Below are 21,914 nucleotides of genomic sequence, written 5' to 3'. Positions count from 1 at the left end.
TAAATAAATCTTTTTTTATTTTTTTTAATTTTTTTTTAAAGATTTTATTTATTTATTTGAGAGAGAGAGAATAAGAGACAGAGAGCATGAGAGGGAGGAGGGTCAGAGGGAGAAGCAGGCTCCCCGCCGAGCAGGGAGCCCGATGCGGGACTCGATCCCGGGACTCCAGGATCATGACCTGAGCCGAAGGCAGTCGCTCAACCAACTGAGCCACCCAGGCGCCCCAATAAATAAATCTTTTTTAAAAAAATGGACTAGGGACTTGAATAGATATTTCTCCAAAGAAAGCATACAAATGGCCAAGAGATATATGAAAAGATCCTCAAAATCAATAATCATCAGGAAAATGCAAATCAAAATCACAATGAGATATCACCTCATACCTGTTAGAATGGCTATTATGGAAAAAAACAAAAAGCAAAAAACCAAAGACAAATGTTGGCAGGGCTGAAGAAATTGGAATCCTTTAGTATGCTGTTGATGGAAATGCCAAATTTTTCTCCAACCAGCAGATCCCATATGAGGGCCAGTTTCCCCATACCCTTGCTAACATGACTTATTATTGTTCAATAAAAAGGTTTTTTTTTTCATTAAAAAATATCCAGTTACTGGAGAGGTTGACTATTATTTCATTTGTTAATTGCATACGTGTTTTTTTATGACTTCTCTGCTCAACACCTTTGCTTGTTATTTTAACCCTAGTGTCATTGAAAATATCAGTTCTTTGAAGCTCCAGGCAAAGGACCAAAAGGATGTCAGAATGGGTAACTGAATCTTCTTGGTTGTTTGCCTCCTGTTACTCTTGCCTCTGTTCAGGTTGTGGTGGTCAATACAAAGAGAGGTACAATGTGGCCCCAGGACACAGACACTATTGTCATAGACGTTCTCTAGCGCTCTCTTCATCTTTTTCCCATCCCACACATCTGAGCGTGTGTGAGGGTGGATGGTAGGGTCGGTCAGATGCTGGGTTCTGATCCATTTGTTACTTGGGCTGATCAAGTAACATCTATGGGTCTCACTGTCCTCATCTGTACAACTCAGTTCTTCATGACCAGACCCCCTGTTTACCCGTGTAGACTTGTTTCCCATCGTCCCTTCACTTAGTCCCAGGTGCCAACCTTTCCAACTCTTGGCCATACTCTCTGGCCTTTCCCCAAGTTGCTCTTCTGCTTGCTTTGCCCTTCCTTACGTATTCTTGGTCCCATGATCTAGCTCAGGGCTGGCACTTCACTAAAGGATTGAAAAATGTTTTTTGAGCGAAAAATAAAATGAATTCAATTCAACTATAATGAGCATTTACATTTTGTAAAGACGCTGGGAATACACTAGGAAATGTAAGCTCTAACAGCAGGAAAAGATATACAAAAGAGCCGTGATATAACAAAGGACATGTTAGATCCTTAAAAGAAAAACAGTTGGGACGCCTGGGAGGCTCAGTTGGTTAAGCGTCTGCCTTCAGCTTGGGTCATGATCCCGGGATCCTGGGATCGAGCCCCACATCGGGCTCCCTTCTCCGCGGGAAGCCTGCTTCTCCCTCTCCCACTCCCCCTGCTTGTGTTCCCTCTCTCACTGTGTCTCTCTCTGTCAAATAAATAAATAAAATCTTAAAAAAAAGAAAAAGAAAGATGGGTCTCAGAGGAAAGATGGAAATATACTGGAGTATACTGGAGTATAAGCCCCATTAGGGCAGAGTCTGAATCTGCCACTGTTCCTTGTGAGTGATGCTCTTTCTTCAGTGAATGATCAAATGATTTGGAAAATAGATTGTGTGTGTGTGTGTGTGTGTAGGAAGGGGGTATTGTTGAAGACCATCATTCACAGAGAGTAATCTGAGGAAAGGAAGTAGAATAGGAGTGTAGGAGTGAAGGAGCAGGTTTTGCTTGTTTTTATTTTGTTTCAGTGTTCATAGAAGTTTTTATTTGTTGGCCTTGCATTAAGAGAAATCATCCGGGGCGCCTGGGTGGCTCAGTCGGTTAAGTGACTGCCTTCGGCTCAGGTCATGATCCTGGAGTCCCGGGATCGAGTCCCGCATCGGGCTCCCTGCTCGGCAGGGAGCCTGCTTCTCCCTCTGACCCTCCCCCCTCTCATGTACTCTCTCTCATTCTCGCTCTCTCAAATGAATAAATAAATCTTTAAAAAAAAAAAAAAGAAATCATCCAAGCTTACTCATGGAGGTCAATCATTATCTATTAATATTTTCTATATTAATACTGTCCTATGTCATTGAGCTATGAATGAGAATCTCAGAAACTCTGAAATTCTCTCAATTCCTTGTTAGAAACACACAGGAGAAGGTTCAATACTCAGACCATGCAGGTCTTCCGGAGGCTTCCTATGCTCTCATATAAAGAACAGGGCTTGGAGGGGAAGTTAAAGATTTCTTTTTGTGGCCTCATGCCTGTCACTCAAACCAACCCACTGGGTGGCTGCTCCCTGATTCAGCAGATTCACCTAAAAGCTCGAGATAGGGAGAAAGGCACCACATAACCCTTTAGCACATAATTAACTTGTATTTTATCAGAAATGATTTTGTGCTTCTCTAGTTATCATTCAGAATAATGATAATAATAAGTAAATGGTTAACCTAAATCTCATTCTCCACGTGCAGTTTAAAAAATTATTTTCAGCAATTTCTGCTAAAAAAAAATTAGTGAACACATAGCAGAAGTAACTGAAGGTGAATAGATACCTGGGGAGGGGAAGGGAAGAGTGCAGGGGTGAGGAACACCCTTGCAAGCCAGCAGTTACCCACAATAAACAAACACTAGCCCTATTCTTTAGGACTTTAGTTCCCAATATTGAAACAGCCTTTCTGAAATGAAGATTTGTGTCTAACTGCTAATTAAAGTTCACATAGTGTGTTACATAGAACTGGAACAATGGAGGCATTAACAAGCCATAATTGGGAGTCCCTCTCCCCATCCACCTCTAACCAGTCCAAGGCCAGTCTCTTTGTGAACGCTCTCCTCATCATTTCAGCTCCCACCCATCTTCTCTCACTCCCAAATCCTACTGTCCGGACCACCCATGAGGTACTGAGTCATGTGCAGCATAGTATTTAAATTTTCATGCTCTGTCTGCCCAAAGAGATTATCAATTTCTTGGGTTCTACATCTTGCATTTACCATAGCAGACTGCATAAATCATATAAATAGTAGGTCCTCGAAATACTGTCAAGTATCTCTTATTTGAATGAAATGGAAATATCACTGATCTTTTTTTTTTTTAAAGATTTTATTTATTTATTTGACAGAGACAGAGATAGTGAGAGCAGGAACACAAGCAGGGAGAGTGGGAGAGGGAGAAGCAGGCTTCCCCTCGAGGAGGGAGCCCGATGTGGGACTCGATCCCAGGACCCTGAGATCATGACCTGAGCCGAAGGCAGACGCTTAACGACTGAGCCACCAGGCACCCGGAAATATCACTAATCTTGATCCCCAAAGATGCTGGGATTTATTTGAGTAAACTCCCATCACGATAAACTTGGAAAGGGTCATCTCTTTCCTTTCTCGCCATGCCAGTTGATGATACCATTCTCAGCCTTGCCGCTTTGAACCTAGAGATATACGTTCAATATATTCTAGCACGTTCTGGAATACCAGGGCCAAATGACCTGCCAGGGCTTCATCCTGGCACACGGCAGCTTACCTGGTCAGTGTTGGGCAGCGCAAGGTAGAATGATGGCTTTATCTCTCTCTTCGTGACTTTGGACAAGCTTTGAAACCAAGATCCCCAGTGCCCTAGGCTGGTGGAGAGGGCGCAGTGAAGACAGGGGATTTCCCACTTGCTGAAGCTGAACTACACGTCTGCTGACCCCGCACGAAGAGACGGGTACTGCCGAAAATCAACTTGCTGCTACTTCACCAAGGGAAACAGCCACTTAAAGTGTCTTGGGTTCTTTTTGTTTGTTTGTTTGTTTCTTTTTTTGGAGGGGAGGAGGGTATTTCAATTATCAGTCAGCCTTAATTCTTTCTGCTTAGAATGGGAGAGCACCAAAGCTCCTGACAGAAGTCCAAAGCTGACAGGCAGGAAATGAAAGCACCTGCACTGTCCTCTGGCTGCCCGGGCACCTGCTGTGTGGCAGGCTGTTCACCTCCGCTTGCCTGGGCGCTGGTTCCTGGGGGCCAGTCAGTCCCTCCTCACCTGCCAGGTGGCTGCTGGCGGCTTCGATGCCGAAGTCCTTTCCTGGGCCATCTGGAGCCACCGAACGTGTGCCAGGCTCCCTTGGTAGAACTCTGCTCCGAATTCTGCCCACTTCTCCCTTCACCTCCCATCCTGGTCACAGGCCTAACACCTGACCTTCAGCGCTGAGACAAAGTACCTCATGAGATAAAGCATCTCCATGTTTCAGAGCTGGTGGAGGAACTGTTGGCCATTGGTATTCAGATATATCACCTCCCCTGGACTCTCCGAGCGTAGAGTCCACCTGAATCTACCAGTTTCAGTGTGAATGGTGGTCAAATGCCAAAAGCTACTGAAAGCCAGAAACCTGGGTTCCTATGAACTCCCCTTCCCCTTCTCTAGCCGTCAGCCCCAAGTCCTGCTAATTTAACTTTCCAAATACTTCCTGAGCCTCTCCCCTTCTCCTCATCCTTAGTCAGGGCCTCCTAATCCCTCCTAATCCCCCAGAGGTGTCACTCTGCTGCTCCAGACATCCCAGGGGCTCCCCAGGGGCTCCCGTTTGTAGCCAGCCCTCCTGCCGGTCAGAGGCTCTCACTTTGCGTTCTAGTGATGCCCCCACTGCTGATGCCTGCGACTCCCCAGCCTCCTCCCCATCTCTGCACCCTCCCTAGTGCTGTCTGCCCCATCCAGGATGCCCTTCCCACTTCTATTCACCCCACACCCCATTCAAGACTCAGTTCGGACCTCACCTCCTCCAGCAAAGTCCTCCCCGAGACCTCACCTGGGGTGAACTGACAGATGTGTCCCTGTGCATAGCTGGCTTATTGTCTGCCATGGTACAGTAAATACGCTGTTTTTAAATGCTTCTCCCTCGCTGAGGACTGAGAGACTATGGACAGCATTTTGTGTTTCCAGTACTAGGTTCATAATAGGATCTCGCATGTATCTGCTAAATAAATGAGCACCGCTCAACAGAAGTGTTGTTGAACCCATGATATGGGGGAAAAAATCTCTCTTACGGGGCTCTCACCCTACAGAGGAACACAGAGGTACCCAGCCTCTGAGCAACACCCCCCCCCCCCAAAGCTGTGAGGCATGCGAGAAGGGTCCTGAGACAGCGACAGGCTCCAAAGACAGATGCCTTCATGCTACAAGTGGGGGAGCTCGTCACAGCCGGCAGCTCCAGCAGAAAGATGAGAAACTGCGGTGTTACTGCCACTTACTGTTGACAGCTGACCCACCTGATATAAAACAGTCCTGCTGACTACCACGTCCCAGGAAGGCAGGCAGACCCATGCCGCAGGAGAAGGGGGGACCTGGCTACCTCCCCAGGAGACCCAGGCCCCTGGAGGTGTAGAACCTTCCGTCTTTAGGGCTCCCACCTGTGAGTGGCCCAGAGCACCTCAGAGATGAAGCTCAGATGAGCTGAGAACAGAAAAGCATTTTTATCACTTTAATGCTAAAGCTATCATTGCTCCAAGCACTGCTTGGAAATTGTGCCATTTACACTTGTTGGTCAGATCTTAGACACATGCAAAATGTTTATACTAAAAAGTTACATTTGTGTTTCTTTGTATTCCCGTGAACTCTCTTCAAGGATCTGTAAGGCCTTGAACAAGTTGTGAAAAATTGTCACATGGAGGAAATGAAGAACGGTTGGGCCAGAGTCCGGAGTCAGAGCCCAGCAGAACCGGGGCACAAAATGCTCGGTAGAGCAAGGTGAGGGTGGGGACCGGTGTGGCTTTGAAGGTGGAGACAGCTACCCTGGAGGGAATATGTTACTCATACACCTTTTAAAGAATTTTGCCTAGATGGCAGGGGCAAGGCAATTAAACAGCTGTGGACAGACATGACCTAATTTTTGGGCCTTCCAGATGTCTCCTGTGGGGCTGGTCCTATCATAACCTACAAATAAGGATGCGTTTTGATGGGATGCAGGGAGTTCCTGAGAACAGGGGAAGAAAATGATGTCCTTAGGGAGGAAGAGGCACCAGAAAGCAGATGAGAGAGAATGGGAGGGTGACCGGAGCCTCCCTGACTTGCCCCCTCCCCCCACAGGGAAGGCCATTGTCAGCACTTTGCCCACTAGGAGGAGGAGCAGTCTCTGCTCATCCTGACCCTCATCCTGACTGGAAGCCGTGAAGTGCAAGCCCACGTGCAAATGCAGAGTAATTCAGCCAGCAACTGAGACCTACCCTCAAATAGGCACAAGTCCAAAGAGTCATTTTTATATACCTTGCTGGGATCTGGAAGAAAGGAAGAAAACCACATGCAAAATACACGACAGCCTTTTTTTTCCCCCCTTAAATAGGCTGTTAAAAGTTCTGCAGTTTAAAAGCCCAAAAATGAAAAGAAAACCTGGGTCACCATCTGAACAATGACACGATTTAAATAAAAACACTGGCTGTTTAGGGGACTTCATATAGACCCAGATAGAGGTGGTCCTCAGGCCATCTGGGAGCGTCTGACGAGTCTGTCTCCAGAGGCCCCTGGCCTCAGTCACTGGACTCTGTGCCTCATCAGCACCCCCAGAACGTTCTCGGGCCTCCCGTGGCCAGCGAGCATGCTTGGTGCGGCTGCAGGGGTGGGGTGGACGGGGACCATGGGAGCCCTCCATCTGACCCCCACTCTGCCGCTATGCTCTCTGCTCACTTGTTCTCTCAACTGCTATTTAACTCCCTGCAAGCTAAGGTATTAACTGCCCTTGGAAGCTCCGCTTTTCCAGCCACCTCCGTCGCCCGTGTGGGGGTCACACACCCACGGAGCCACAGAACACACCACACAAGTACCTTCGGGGCCGGTCGGAGTCCCACGTTCTAGGCCCACGCCCACCCCTGGCCATTACTCTGGTCTTGAGACACTTTGAGAAAAGAGCGAAATAAGGATAATAATGTCTGGGGAGAATATGGATAATCATATTTGTTCTTTCTACTTTAAAGGACCTTTAAGGGGCTCAGGTGAACACGGTAGGCTTTAAAGCGCGGCGTATATTTAAGTCAAGTATTCCTGAATAATCACAGAATCGGCACAGAGAGGTACGTAGCACCTTGCTCTCACTTTTGGCCCATTTGTACTGAAACCAGGCTGCTTTTCCCTTCCAGGAACTCTTCGGGCTTCCACGTTGCCTTCTCTGGCTGTTCTTTCCTACTTCCTCACCCTGAACACGACCACCCAGGAGCCGACGTGAAGAGCCTACGACTAGAGCACTGGAGCAGGTTCACAAGAACAGGATCGAAGCTGCTTGTGGATATTACAACACTCGTGTTTGTGTGCAACCCACACTTAGTGGGCAGTAAGACAAAACAAAACAACAAAAAGTAAAAAGCAATTCTTCCCGTTGCCAGACTCAACAGCTCCAGGGACAGAAGGTCCCTTTGATCCTACCAAGCAATTTTAAAGTGGGAAAGCACTAGAAACAAGATTTATTAAGTCTGCGCCAGGCACAGCCCTCTCAATTGTCCTCTGCTAGGACTCCAGGATTTTCCCTCCCAAACCACAGCATTTCCTGAAAATCAACACTCCCTCAACTTGTGCAATGGGGAGGAGTGTAGGAAAGATGTGCGTGCCAGGCAGAGTCAGGGCCCAATGCCCGGGCTGTCAGGCCCGGATCCCTTACTGCACATGAGAGTCATCTAAGGAGCTGTAAACAATACCTGTGCCCAGCCTGATCGCAGACCAAGTAAGCCAGAATGTCAGGGTGGGGCCGGCCTTGGTAGTTTGAAGAGTTCCCCAGGTAGCTGTCATTTTGGCCAGGTTTGAGAACCTCTGTCTTAGCAGAGCCTGCAGGCCAAGACCTGTCATCACAGAAGCCAAGAGGAGAGCAAATATCTTGGTGCCCAGGTAGGCACATAGAAAAGGAAGCGCAAGGCCCTCCTCAGCACCTGCCACACCCACATGATATCACTTGTGGCCGAACTAGAAGGTCTGTGGCCCCTGCTCAGGACTCCGGCGCCACACTTTCCCCCAGGAGGTGCTGCAGATTGGATGCCTGACCCCAGGGCAGTCGGTCTACAGGCTGGCCAGAGGTGCGTCAGGTGACCCGGCATGCAGGTCCGGAGCGTGAGGATCTGGACCAGAGAATGTGAAAAGCAGCAGTCAGTCGAAGAAGCCTGGGAAGAAGAAAGTGTGGGCTGTGACACGGGAGCAGAGCGTGTGGCCCGTCCCTGGAGGCGTCTTGGATCCCTGAGTCCTTCAAATTCCAGTTTCAGTCCACGTGTAACCTTTCTGCAAAGCCCATTCTACCTCATGTGCCCTGAGTGACACCCTTCCTTTCTACCCAAAGACCCTGAGTCGGAGCGTGATGGAAACTGAGCAGGGCCAAGGAAGAACACCCAGAAAGTCAGGGAGCAGAAGAGGGCAACTCCCCAAAGGTGCAGAAGCCAAGAAACTGTAAAAGAACACAGAATGGGCATGGACAGTAGCCCAGGATAACGGGAAGGAAAATGCCTAAGAATCATCTGGCAGGAAGCAAAGCTTTAGCAATGTAAGGCTGGGCAGTGAGAAAATGCAGGCCCTACAGGATGGCAGAAGAGGACAACAGGAATGGGAGAGAAAAGAGCAAGGAACTGTCCTTCCCCTGCTCTGGGGGATGACCTCTGCAAGCTTCATCTCCAGGCTCTAACTACTGTCAGCTGCTTCCAGCTGGCTTCAGCCAGACACTTGCAGGAGGCTAGAGGGTGAGAAGGAAAAAGGCGGGGTATTCTCCTCCGCCCTCTGCCTCGTGCAAAACTTCTGGAAGTGAGTGCCTCCCCCACGTCTTCAAATCCCCAGACAGGCCTGCCACGCTTGGTTGCAGTTTCTCTTGGGGGATCCTAGCCGAGGCTTGGGTAACACCACCTGCTCCCTTTCCCTCTCCAACCAGTGGTGAACCGGAGCTGGCTTGGACTGGCTCACAAGGCCAGATACTCAGGGATTTTGCAAGCTGGTTGTTAAACTATTGCTAGCTTGAAGTTGGCCAATGCTACAAGTCAAGGCTTTTGCTGCAGGGGAGCCAGGTACGAGCACAACACTGCCTCCAGGCTTCCTGCTGGGGCCAGTCCCCGGCCCCCCAGGAGGTGTTGCAGACTGGATGCCGGACCCCTGGCAGTCGGTCATCGTCCCCTGATGGGTTTCTCCGCCTCTTTCCTTCACCATGCAACCAATTCACTGCACTATATTCTATTTTAAATAAGATGTAGTTTCTGTTTTCCTGGTGGGACCCTGATTGATGTGCAGACAGTGATCTCCTAAAGAGCTTTACCAGCTCCCCTGAGAGCAGCAAACATTAAATTCACAACATGTGAGGCTTTAATTTTGTTTGCTCGTTTGTCTAGTAATCCCTTTAATCACTTATCCATGTGATTAATTTTTAAAGCAAATTAATTTTGTGATAAATGAAAACCTTATGGCACCCTAACAGGGTATTGGTTTGACTAACAAAAGAACCAGATGTAAGAGGCAACCAGGGGATGCCTGGATGGCTCAGTTGGTTAAACATCTGCCTTTGGCTCAGGTCATGATCCCGGGGTCCTGGGATCAAGTCCCACATCAGGCGCCCTGCTCGGTGGGAAGCCTGCTTCTCCCTCTCCCACTCCCCCTGCCTGTGCGCTCTCTTCTCTCTCTCTCTGACAAATAAATAAATAAAATCTTAAAAAAAAAAAAGACAACCAGGTCACGTGATGTAGATCTCAGGATGAATGGTCTACCCTGGGTTGGGTTGGCCACCTGGCATAGGAAATGGGAAGACGAAGGAAGTGAAACATGACCCATCATCTACGCATACTAATATATGTGCTAAAATCCACTTCTCTGTACAAAAGCCTTTCCCTCCAACTTCCTTCTTAGTGTCATGACAGGGGCTGTTGTAGCATTCGCCTCACCAACACTCTGTTGCTGTTATTGTTTGTTTGTTCCCTAGTCCTCTTGCTAAAAGGAATAATCATAGGCCTTAGAAGCAGAAGGAGATAAATGGTACCAGGACAATTTGCTAGCCATTTGGGGGGAAAAAATCAATTCATATGATTATCCTACTTTAAAAATAAAATATATATTGGATCATTAAAAAAGTTAGTTTTTAAAAAAGATTTGAAAAGGTAGAGGTGGATATTGACCTAATCTCTAGATGGGAGAACTTTCTAATCTTAAAAAGAAAAATTTTTAAAAACTGGGTACATTTTGTTATATAAAAATGGAGGGGCACCGGGGGGGGGCGCTCAGTTGGTTAAGCATCCAACTCTTGATTTTGGCTCAGGTCATGATCTCACGGTTGTGAGACTGAGCCCCGCATCAGACTCCATGCTCAGCATGGAGTCTACTTGAGATTCTCCCTCCCTCTCATGCTCTCTCCCTTTCAAATACATACATAAATCATAAGAAATGATTTTTTTAATGGAAAAAAATTCCTGCTGCTTTCAGATAAATAGAAGTTAAGTGCAAACTGAAAACTGGGAAATATAATAAATAGGACAAAAGTCAATTTCCTTAATAGAGAAACATATAAATAAGTAAGAAAAAAACCACACTGAGATTCTATGTTAGACAGTGTTGGTTGCCTTCTAGAATCTATTCCCCCCAGTTACTCTCCTTTCTAGTTTCACTGTGGGCAGCAAAGTGTTCAGTTTTGGGGGAGGGATCACGATTGGTCTAAGCCTAACATCTGAATCCCATTTCTTGATTTCCCAATTCCCTTGCAGCGAGGGTGGCCTTATGACCTGGTTCTGGTCAATGGGACTTGAGGAGGAATTGGCTGGGATGCTTTTCTAATCATTCCTTCCTACTATATGGAAACTCAGTAGAATTTTGTATGTTGATCTTGTTTCCTACCACCTTGCTAAATTTACTTCTTAGTTCCTGGATTTTCTTTCTTTCTTTCTTTCTTTTTTGGTAGATGTTTCTGGGGGATTTTTTTTGTAGACAATCATATCATCTCCAAATAGGGATAGTTTTATTTCTTCCTTTCTCATATGTATGTCTTTTATTTCTTTACCTTGGCTGATACTTGCTAGGACCTTAAGTATGATGTTGAATTAAGACTGGTGAGATTATACATCCTTGCCTTGTTCCGGATCTTAGAGGAAAAGCATTCAGTGTTTCACCAATAGGTATGATGTTAGCTATAAATTTTTTGGCAGATCCCTTTCATCAGGTTCTATTTCTTTCTTGCAAAGAGTTTGTATCATGAATGCATGTTCAACTTTGTCAAATGCTTTTTCTGCATCAATGTGATCATGCTTTTCTTCTTTAGACTGTTGTATGGTGGGTTCACAGTAATTTATTTCAAAATACGAAACCAGCCTTACTATTATGGGTTACACTGTATCCTCCAAAAAATACATATTGGAGTTGTAAACCCCCCCCCCCAGTACTGCAGAATATGACCTTACTTGGAGATGGGGGCTTTACAGAGGTATTCAAATTAAAATGAAGTCATTAGGGTGGGTTCTTTTTTTTTTTTTTTTGATTTATTGATTTATTTATTTGACAGAGAGAGATAGTGAGAGAGGGAACACAAGCAGGGGGAGTGGGAGAGGGAGAAGCAGGCTTCCTGCTGAGCAGAGAGCCCAATGAGGGGCTGGATCCCAGGACCCTGGGGTCATGACCTGAGCTGAAGGCAGACACTTAACAACTGAGCCACCCAGGTGCCCCAATTAGGGTGTGTTCTAATCCAATATGACTGGTGTCCTTACGAAAAGGAGAAAATTTGGACAGAGAGACAGACATGTGCATGGTGAGAGCAGCATGAGAAGACTGGAGTTACGCTGCCCATGTGCCAAGGGAACTACCAAGAACTAGGAGAGGGCCCCAGAACAGACCCTTGCCTGGTGCTTTCAGAGGGAGCACGGCCCCTCCCACCACCTGCACAACACAACTTCTGGACACACCTGGAGAATGGAGCTGTGGTTGCCAGGTTCCCCTCCCCCCAGGCCCCTGCCCCCTTCAACTGCTGCGAAATGCATTATTTCAAAGTTGAACCCAAAGCAGCTTTGATAGAAATATAAAACACCACAACCTTTCTTTGGGAAGTGTGGAGTTTGGTCACTGCTGGCCCCAATTCCCTCTGTCATCATTAGAAAGTCTAACACACAGTGCGATGAGGAAGCTGGCCCCTGTGGTATGCCAAGCTGATATTTAAGTATTACCTTTAAAAAGGGCCATTGGCAATGCCAATAAGGAAACATTCCTGGGAAGGAGAGTGAGGTGAGGCTACAGCTCTCAAATATCACAGCCTATGAAGAACTAACTGCAGAAGAACAGACCCGAACTGAGTCAGCGGGACTTTTAGCCAGCTGATTCTGTTCTAAGACTCAAGTATGCTAACACAGAGAAACATGTTTTCTAACTAACCTTAACCTGACCTTTTTTGTCCTTGGTTTCCCCAAATATTTCCTTCCCTTCCTTTGTATTCCTTCACGGATGTAAGTTAAGGTCCATTTAATTAGAAATGGAGCACCTACTAGGTGTGTAAGGCTCTCCATCCCTAAGACAATCCTCAGTCACATAGAACTCAAGACTGATGTACAGAATGCAACTGACCTATGAATACATTAACATTACAATATATATAAAACATTATAAAGAAGAGGGTGGAAAAAAATCCAGGTATTTTTAAAAACAACTCATTTCAAAAGATATACTTACAAAGTTAAAAAACATAGCTAAACATTTTGTATTTCTTTATTATCAAAAGAAACCACCACCATTTTTTAGTTAACCTATGATGATTATAAGAAATAAAATAATAGTAAAAGGGTTAGAGTCCCTTTAAATATCATGTGCAAGAGGTAGTCACCGTTAACGGTTTGGACCAGATCCTTCCAGAATGCACACATGCTTTCTAAAACATAAATGGTTCCCTGCAATGTTACCTATATATGGCCGATTCTACCAGTGGTACCCTAGCATCCCGTATGCCCTTTTACTTAATAATAACTTTTAGTTGGACACATGGCAACCTAGCATTGTAAGTTCTCTAAATTTTTTTTTAATATTTTATTTATTTATTTGACAGAGAGAGACACAGCGAGAGAGGGAACACAAGCAGGGGGAGTGGGAGAGGGAGAAGCAGGCTTCCCGCAGAGCAGGGAGCCCGATGCGGGGCTCGATCCCAGGACCCTGGGATCATGACCTGAGCCGAAGGCAAACGCTTAACGACTGAGCCACCCAGGCCTCCTGGACATAAGAGTTTTAATGGGAAGACATCTCCGTGCTGTGATGGGCTGCGTAGTAATTAAATGCACAGGGAGTTCACAAATCCAGTACTTCCTGCAGTAGTTCCTCAACCAGGTTCCTTCTCCTGCCTAAGCTTCCTCAGCAGAAAGGAGAAAAAAATATCCCTTCCCTCATCAGGCTGTTGTGGGAATTAAATGAGCAAATGCACACGAAGAGTTTAGCACGGATCAAGGGCTAAACTACTGTGGTTACGATTAGCTTTTGAAAAAGACAGAAGTACCTGCTCTATCGATTATGACGAAGCTAAAAACAAACAGATAGGAAAGACTTGGAAAGGCACAGGAGTTATAATGTCACACAGCCTAAAAAGGACACCGTCCCCGAACCTTGGGGTATGAAAGTATAATAGGATAGTAGTTCTACATGTATTGCCCAGGGAGACCAATCCACGGCGGTCACTAGACGGGAGAGGATATGTGAGATAAAGATCTCCCCTAGGATTAAAGGAATGAACTACATTGGGTGTTACCGGAAGCTGCAGACGTCTGAGAGATTCATGTGAATCCCACACCTTGTTAAGTGATCAGAACACACAAGCCTACACGGCACTCCTGTAACTTCTAGATGGTTCTCGTGGTCCATTTCCCGAGGCCACATAGGGCTGCTGGAGGGCAAGCTACATTTATACGGACACTTCATCTTATAGGACTTACCACCAACCAAGAACATTCATATACCTAAGCCATCTGGGGCAGAGTCTAGGTTTTATTTTCTACTGGGCCAACCCAGTGTCCGGCGCATAGTAGATATTCCATAACCAGGAGCCCAGTGTTTCCTGAAAGTCTCTCTGTTAGCCAGAGGCAGACTTCACTGGCTGGGAGAGTAGAGGACAGGCGGAAGGCCTAGGGCAGGAAACTGTGTATCCGGCTTTTAATCTCTGCAGGTTGCTCCAGCGTCTATAGCTATGGGCACTCCGCCATTTTGAAATATACACTCCGCCTGGGATGGGCCAGGGCCTTGCCACTGAGCTCAGACAGTCTAAATTTAGACATGCCATTTTACAGTTTGATTACATCAGGCGCTGGATGCCTTATACTTTATAAGTTTTCTGCAATAGGAAAAACAAATAGTTTTGATTTATTGTTATCTCTTCTGTGAGCTGAGTGGTTGATATAATCTCTTGGTACTCTCTATTTCAGTTATGTTTATGAGACAGGGGTGGGTGGGCTTGGGGGTGGTGTCGGGGGTGATAAGTAGGTAGTTGTGTTTTTCAAAGACTTGTGACAAAGTAAGATGCTTTTCACATTTTATATATTAAATATGTATGTGTGTGTATTTGTGTATATGTATGTACACATACAGACACACACAAAATTTCCTCCAAGGTGTGAGAGAAGTATGGGGAAAATTTCCACCTGCCAATGAACTGTGACTCAAACTCTCAGCCATTTTTTCTCACCGAGGCTAGAACCACAGCCTGTGTAAGGTCTGAGAAGTCATTCCCAAGTCAATAGCCCCAGGAAAAACCCTTTCCACAAGAAGTGGAACTGTCAGATTGGAATTTCAGTGGTAATTTCTACCTCTTGGACTGCTCTCCAAGTATTTCTGTAGGACACATTCCAGACTCACAGGACAGAACCGGATCAATGTAACACAGACTGTTGCGCCTTATGGGGTTCAGAGGAGGGAGGAATCCCATCAGGCTGGGCAGAGGGTCGCTGGGGAAACACGAGGAGAGGGAGAAGTGAGGAGAGACGCTAGCACTGCAGAAGCCTCTGACTCTGGCCCGCGCACAACTCCCCCATCGTCTTCTCTGGAGGCCTGTGACAGGCAGGCACCTTGCCTGTCTGTGGAGTCTCTGCGGTTAAGCCAGGCAATGCAATACCCTTGCCCTCCTCTGCCTTCCTAGAGCCTCGGGAGGTGGCCTGTGCCCAGCATTCCTGCCCAGCCTACCGTGGGTCCCTTCCCCAGCCCGGCAGCGTTAGGCAGGCTCCAGCATAGGCAAGAAGCAAGCCCCGACCGTCCAGCAAACTTTCAGTGCCTGTTCGCCACGTGCCGGGAGTCAGACCCCAGAGATTCACCAAAAGGAGAAGCGTAGATTTTTGCCTATTTAGCCTATTTTCAAGAAACTGCAGTAACACACAGGCGGTATTTTGTGTTCTGCTTTTTTCACAGAACAATGACTCTCATGCATTTTCCCGCAATTGTATTCATGATAAACTTGAGGTGTCCATACAACCTTGACAACAAGGTAGTCAGAAAATGTAAAATTTAAATATCACACTGGTTAAGATGCAATTATCTCCATAACTGTCCATTATAAGGACTGTGCTTTTATTGGATACTTAGATTTGAAACTTACCACTATTTTGCTATTTTGTAATACTGCAATGAATATCTGCAGGTATATGTTCTTCTTTTTCCTCAGGGAAAAATATAGTAGAGTGGAAAGAATATAGGTTTTAGAGCCAGATAGATCTGGGTTCAAATTCTAGCTCTGTTGCTTAAGATCTCTGTGACCTTGGGCAAGTTCCTTCACCTTGAGCTATTTCAGTTTCCCCTCTGTACAAAGCCATCAACACTACTTAACCCAAGAGACCAGTGGTGAGGATTATTCAATGCTGATGGGTAAAATCATTTTGAGATAGATCTGGATTTAAATTCTGGCCCTCTTGCTTAACTTGGACAAGATACTCAACTTTTGTTAAGCTGTGTTTCCTTCTCTATGAAATGGAAATTCAAGTGCGTACGTAATGAGGTTATTGGGACAATTAATTAAATACATATAACATGTTTAGTACACTGCTGAGTACACAGTAGGGCACTGATAAATGTTAGCCATCATAATCACAGTAATTACTATTATTGTTACTATTATAGTAAAAATAATTACTATTTTTAAAGATTTTTTTTTTTTTTAATTTGAGACAGAGAACTAGAGAGAGAGCGCACATGAGAGGGGGGAGGGTCAGAGGGAGAAGCAGGTTCCTTGCTGAGCAGGGAGCCCGATGTGGGACTCGATCCAGGGACTCCAGGATCATGACCTGAGCCGAAGGCAGTCGCTTAACCAACTGAGCCACGCAGGCGCCCCTAATTACTATTTTTATTACATAAAAAGGCAGCACTTAATAATTGCTGGTGTGGTCATCTGCTCCCACCTCAGACTCCCACTAATGAGAAATATCCAAGAATTGGAGACTGGATCAAGGGTAAGGCATGTGTTTATAGGGAGCGCCACATTGTTTGCCAAAAGGATTGCATTCCACTAACAGTATGCTGAATCTATCCATTTCACACCCATCCTCACCAACAGGTTTCTTTTTTTCTGTTGAAGACTTCAATTTTCATTTCTTTATTACTGTGAGGGTGAACATTTTCCCGTAACATTTTGTTTACTGTTGGGATATCTTCTAGTATGAACACCTTATTTCTATCTTCTACCTGTTTATCAGTTTGAATCTTGGTGTTTTTCTTCAGTATTTGAATAAAGTCTTTATATATCAGGAACATAGTAATATTTAATGCAAATACTTTCCCAGTAAGCTGGAGCCAGAAAGGTCTGGTACTGGTGCGGGAAGACCAGGGGTAGATCCGTGTGTTCAGGAGCATTTCTATGTGGGGCTCTTGACTCTTGCACGGTGAACTCAACTACTCCCACATCAATCTCTGGGCATCTCCAGCCCTGCATGACACAGCCCTTCTAGGTTTCTAACTATAGGATAGTTCTTAGTTGTCTTGTAGACACTTCAAGCCTACCATAGACCTAACTGAACTCCTCGGCTGTCCCCCAACCAGAAAACTTTCCAAACTCCTCCATTTAGTCCCTTAATGTCCTAGCCAAGATATCCTGAGACTGTTTCTCATTACAAGTACTCCCCCTCTCCTACCCCGTTTTCCAAAGTTTGAGTTAAGCCACTTCACTTTTATGAAAGACCTCCATTAGTCCCTGTTTTTGCCAACCAAGTGGAACCGGAAGAGGATTTCTGCTTTTATGAAGAAAGGCAAAAAGCAACAATAGAGTATAGCACATGTTTTGCAGGGAGGGAGGCAGCACACAGCCTAAGTGGCAAGAGGGGTATATTGCCCGGCTCCTTCCCCGACGAGCCACACTCAGCATCTCAGCACCAAGCCGCGGTAGCTTTTTTTTAATGGTTTTTTTTAAACTTTTAAAAAAGATTTTACTTATTTATTTAGAGAGAGAGAGAGAGAGGGAGAGTGCAGGAGGGAGGGGCAGAGGGAGAGAGAGAGACTCTTAAGCAGACTCTATGCTGACTGCCAAGCCTCACAAGGGGCTCGATCTGATGACCCTGAGATCAGACCCTGAGCCGAAATCAAGAGTCAAGACGCTCCACCGGCTGAACTGCTCAGGCGTCCCGAAGCCGCAGTAGTTTTGAACTGTGTTTGTGAACATCTGTGCTTTATCTTGATTTATTTCGTGCATCATTTATCAAGATGCGTCCTAAGGTTTTAGGAAAGCCTAAGAGAGGTTATTTTTGGTGCCTGGGAATGCTCGAAAATTTTTCCACATAAATTCATGGCAATCGTTTCTTTCCTTTCTGCCCTGCCGGCTTATGAAGCTTTCATAGGAAATGCTTTATTTTTGGATAACGGGGGAAACCTGTGTAGGAAAAAACCCTCCCAGTCTCTCACATAGGCCTGTTGTACTGTCTCCTAAATAATACTCTTGTATGAGAAGTCACGTGTTCTGACTTTTGATCTGGAAAATGTGATCACACATACCAAGAAAATGAGCAGCGGCAGCCAAGCTGACATGTTATCTCAGGCCTTCTCCACATGTCAGTATCTGCTACTGAAACCCATGCACGCGAGCTGGTACGCAGACCAATGCCAGGACACAGCTATCCAGTGATGGGTATCTGACAGTGGGATTCAGGAATTAACCAGCGGGGAACAAAGTACTAGAAATAATTGCCTTCAGCATTTGGCCCAAGTGTCCGCTGTCCTTAAATTATTTTCATATGTTAATGGTGACATTTTTTAAATTATTGGGGTAATTATTTTTAACAGTGTAATCGTTAGCAGTATTGATCTTGTCTTAGCATTATGCCTTTTTCTGTTGATGTCCCAGTTACAATGCGAGTGCCATGCAATCAGAAAGGGTGTTTCAGCCTTCCTTTTGAGGCCCAGCCTAATGGCCTTGCCCCCTACGTGGAGTTCTAGATCCCCCAAAGGCGGCTGTCCTGGGCACCATGAGCTGCTATTGAGGAAACACAACAAGGCAAGCAGGAGTTCAGATATAAAAAGTCAAAATTCCCTTGAATGAAAATTAAACTAAATAATCTTACTATTTCTAGGACCATAGTTCATGAGAAGCCACACTGATAGTAACATCCTAAGTGGAAGCTTTCTCCTGTTGTTTCCTAACTCTCCCCTCAATTTCCCCAAATATATATACTGGATCACTTAAGCCCCATCTCTCTAGAGACAACAAACACCTCCAAGGACACACACTGAGAGCCACCAGTTTCTTAGTCCTTTTGGAAAATGTGTTGAAAACAAACTACATACTATTCTAAAGTTCTCCTTCCCAAGGCTGGGTGTGCCTGTGGGTAGGTGTGGGTGTGTGGGTATATGCACGTGGATGCGTGTGGGTGTGGACATACTGTGCTCACACAGTGAGGAAGTGATGGAGCCTATTTTTCTAAAAGCAGAGTATGATGGTGTGAAATACACATTCTCACCCTTCAAATATTCGTTTCTCCCCACAAGATCTGTATCTGCTGGAGAGGAGTGAAGACAGGGGCTTTGGGCCCAGTGTATTCTAACTGCTTCTATGAAGACCAACTAGGGTTTTCCCATGTGAAGAGTATCTTTGGAGTTTTTTGGGTTTTTTTTGGGGGGGTGGCCAGTGGAATCTTTGGAAGGAGGTGGAAACCTAGAACCGACATCACCATGAAGTTGCTCGCAAACAAAATGGTTTTCTAAATTCCAATCAAGGATGAACTTTTTGGCCTGAGAGTGATGCCCCGAATTCCCTTCCAGAGTCAAGTGGAGAAGGCCTTGAATGGGTCTTTTCTAGAACTGGTGAGCAAGTCCTTGTATTCATTCCAGGACCTATCCCCACACTTTCCCAGCAGAAAAACTGGTTAATTTACATCCCAGGCAATTACCTGTCGATATCAGTCTCTGGTATCTAAATCCCTACCTGTAACACTGTATAGTAAGGTCAGGGGTGAAATTTTGCAGCAGCTTCTCCCCGGCAGCACCACACGCAAGGAGACCCACCCATCTAGCCACTCGGCGCGTCCCAGTCCGAGGCCGGTTCACTCCACACAATGTGGCAAGTTCCTGGAACTGTGTGGCCTTTTGGGTGGGACCACTTCGCCGCCAGTAAGATGCCATCTCTCCCGGGAGCCGCTGCCGGTCAGCGTGGGGTGGGGGACGTCTCCGGGGCCGCGGGAGAGCGTGCTGGGTGGGGGCGGACCGCCTGGAGGACCGGGGCAAGGAAGCACGTGGGCGCGCGCGCGCCACGATTCCGCCCCGCGCAGCGCCCCCAGCCCATTTCACCCGCGCACCCGGCCTACCGCCCGCCACCGCCCGCAGGGCACCTGAGCGCGGCGCCGTGTCGTCGCGCTGCCCCCACGCAGCCTGGACCCCTGCGGCCGACCGCCGCCCACGTGTCCCCGGCCGCGGCGCGCGGCAGCTCGGCGGGACCCACTCGGAGAGAAATGCTGCAAAGAACCTGCCAGCACGGCGAGGGCAGGGTCGCTCACGGCCCTGAGGGACCAGAGACCCGCAGGCTGGCCCGTCCGGGATGCCGCGCGCGGGCAGAGCACCAGCCAGCCAGGCATCCCACTGTCCTCAAGAGAGCAGCCGAGCGCAGCTCCCCTCCGCGGATGCCGCGCGTCCCGAGGCCCCGACAGGTGCTCCGCGAAGGCTCCGCGCCTCCCTCCGCGCGCGCCCGGGGGGCGGGGGGCTGGGGGGGGCTCCTGCGGGAGCCAGGCGCCTGGAGAAGAGAAAGGAATTTGTTCTGTACCTGATCCTGTCCTTCTCTGCCCTCTGTAGCTCCTCGTTTCTTTCCAGCACCTGAAGGATCTTCCTGGCTTCTTCGTCATTTAAGAAACTGAAATCAAACCCCCGAGGAACCTTCGTCATGGTCTCTACTGTGTGTGAATTACACTTAAGCTCCTTGGCGCCTCCTGTTACGAAGACATTTTTCAAGGTATAGAAGACCAGTTTCAGGAACTTGATCCCATAGCCAATAAGAAGTCCGCCCCTTTGCAAATCGGGAACCACAAACTTAGGGAACGGCCCACACCTACAGGGCTCATTTCGACACCTTAACGACATGTTTCTGTCCCCCTATCCAACCGAGATGCAAAATGAACGGCTCCACCGAGAGAGGGAACCAATCGCATTCCAAAGGGGCGGGCCTTTCCTCGTCTCCTCCCTCCCCTTTCTCCCCCAACCGCCTATCAAACTTGTTAAAGTAACAATCCTAAGTATTTCGGCACCTAAATGAGGCCCGAGCTTAAGGGTTGGCGCCAACGTAGTATTTGCTTTTGCGGTTGCTGTTTGCTCTCAGAACTCCAGCTGGACTCGTGGAAGGAGTGAAAAGGAATGAGATCCACAGCTAATCCTCCTTTTCAGTAAAGAGCAGCCCATGGGAAGGAGAATCGCAGTGGGAGCTTTAGATCTGGTACAAGAGCTACCCCAATGAGAGACCAAGAAGGGCTGAACTCAATGGGATTATGACCTGGCCCGCCCAGGGGCTAAATTTAATGCATCCCCGGAAATGAGTTCTTTGCCAAGCCTCGCATCCCGCAGAGGCCCCCGGCACATTCTCCTACAAAAGTCATTATCGAGCTTTAGGGGAAAAAACCAAAAACTTTTAAAAACCACAAGATGGTTTATGATATCTTAGGAGAAGACAGCCCCGGGGGCAAGGGGTGATGAAAATCACCTGTTTGTAGTTTTCTCTAAGATTTGATAATCTTCTTAATAATTTCGGAGAAGTAATTCAAGTGCCACTTTCAAACACCTAATCCTCTGGCTAAAGCAAAATGTAATCCTCTGAAACCACCAGAAATAGCTTTCCTAGGAAGTATTCTTATGAGATAGGATGGAAGTTTCAAAAGGTATTCGTATATATGCTTTTTAAAAAGTATTGTAGTGGGGGCACTGGGGTGCAGGAGTGCCTGGCTACAGAGGTCCCAAACAGCCCAGATTTGGCCACCTGCCACTTAACAAATTCCAAGGGCAGAGAAATGAGCTGCAGTGAAACAAAAAAGGGACTTATTTTGGTGAGGCCAACACTGGGTAGACAGTGCCCTAGCATCTCAAAGACTGCCTCCAAAGTCCTGAAAATATTTCTGGCTTTAGATAAGAAAAATGTGGAAGAAAGATCAGTGCGTACATGCAAGCGGGCAGTCAAGGTCAGGTCTGTCATGGTCTTGGGGTCAGTCATGTGGGGTCTTGCTGGCTCAGGGCAGTCCTCACTGCTTGGAGAGAGTAGTTTAGGTCCCATGCTTTGCCCTCAGGGTCTTTCACCTGAGTTAAGAGAAAAACTGGAAAGAACTTGATCGGAAAGTACAGACACTATAGAATGGAGGTGGTTGAAGTTCCTCTTTCAGCATCAAGCCTTTGGCAGGAAACGTGTTTCTTTCGTCTTAACTTTCAGCACA

The 21,914-nt window shown here is 46.8% G+C and overlaps 1 protein-coding gene across 3 annotated transcripts in view; it reads right to left on the bottom strand.

Annotated features, from left to right (window-relative positions):
* Positions 1 to 20,477, bottom strand: part of POGLUT3 (protein O-glucosyltransferase 3) — a 90,951-nt gene extending 70,474 nt beyond the window's left edge. For all 3 annotated transcript variants that reach the window (XM_044919608.1, XM_021696493.2, XM_044919607.1), the window contains exon 1: positions 20,267 to 20,477. In XM_044919608.1, coding sequence (XP_044775543.1) covers positions 20,267 to 20,385 — 119 coding nt within the window. In that variant the 5' untranslated portion in view covers positions 20,386 to 20,477. The remainder of the gene's footprint in view (positions 1 to 20,266) is intronic.
* Between the last annotated feature and the right edge of the window lie 1,437 nt (positions 20,478 to 21,914).

This window comes from Neomonachus schauinslandi, chromosome 11 (genome assembly GCF_002201575.2).
Source record: "Neomonachus schauinslandi chromosome 11, ASM220157v2, whole genome shotgun sequence".
Taxonomy (NCBI): domain Eukaryota; kingdom Metazoa; phylum Chordata; class Mammalia; order Carnivora; family Phocidae; genus Neomonachus; species Neomonachus schauinslandi.
Note: the sequence above shows the minus strand (reverse complement) of the source record. Positions and strands in the feature narration are given on the sequence as shown.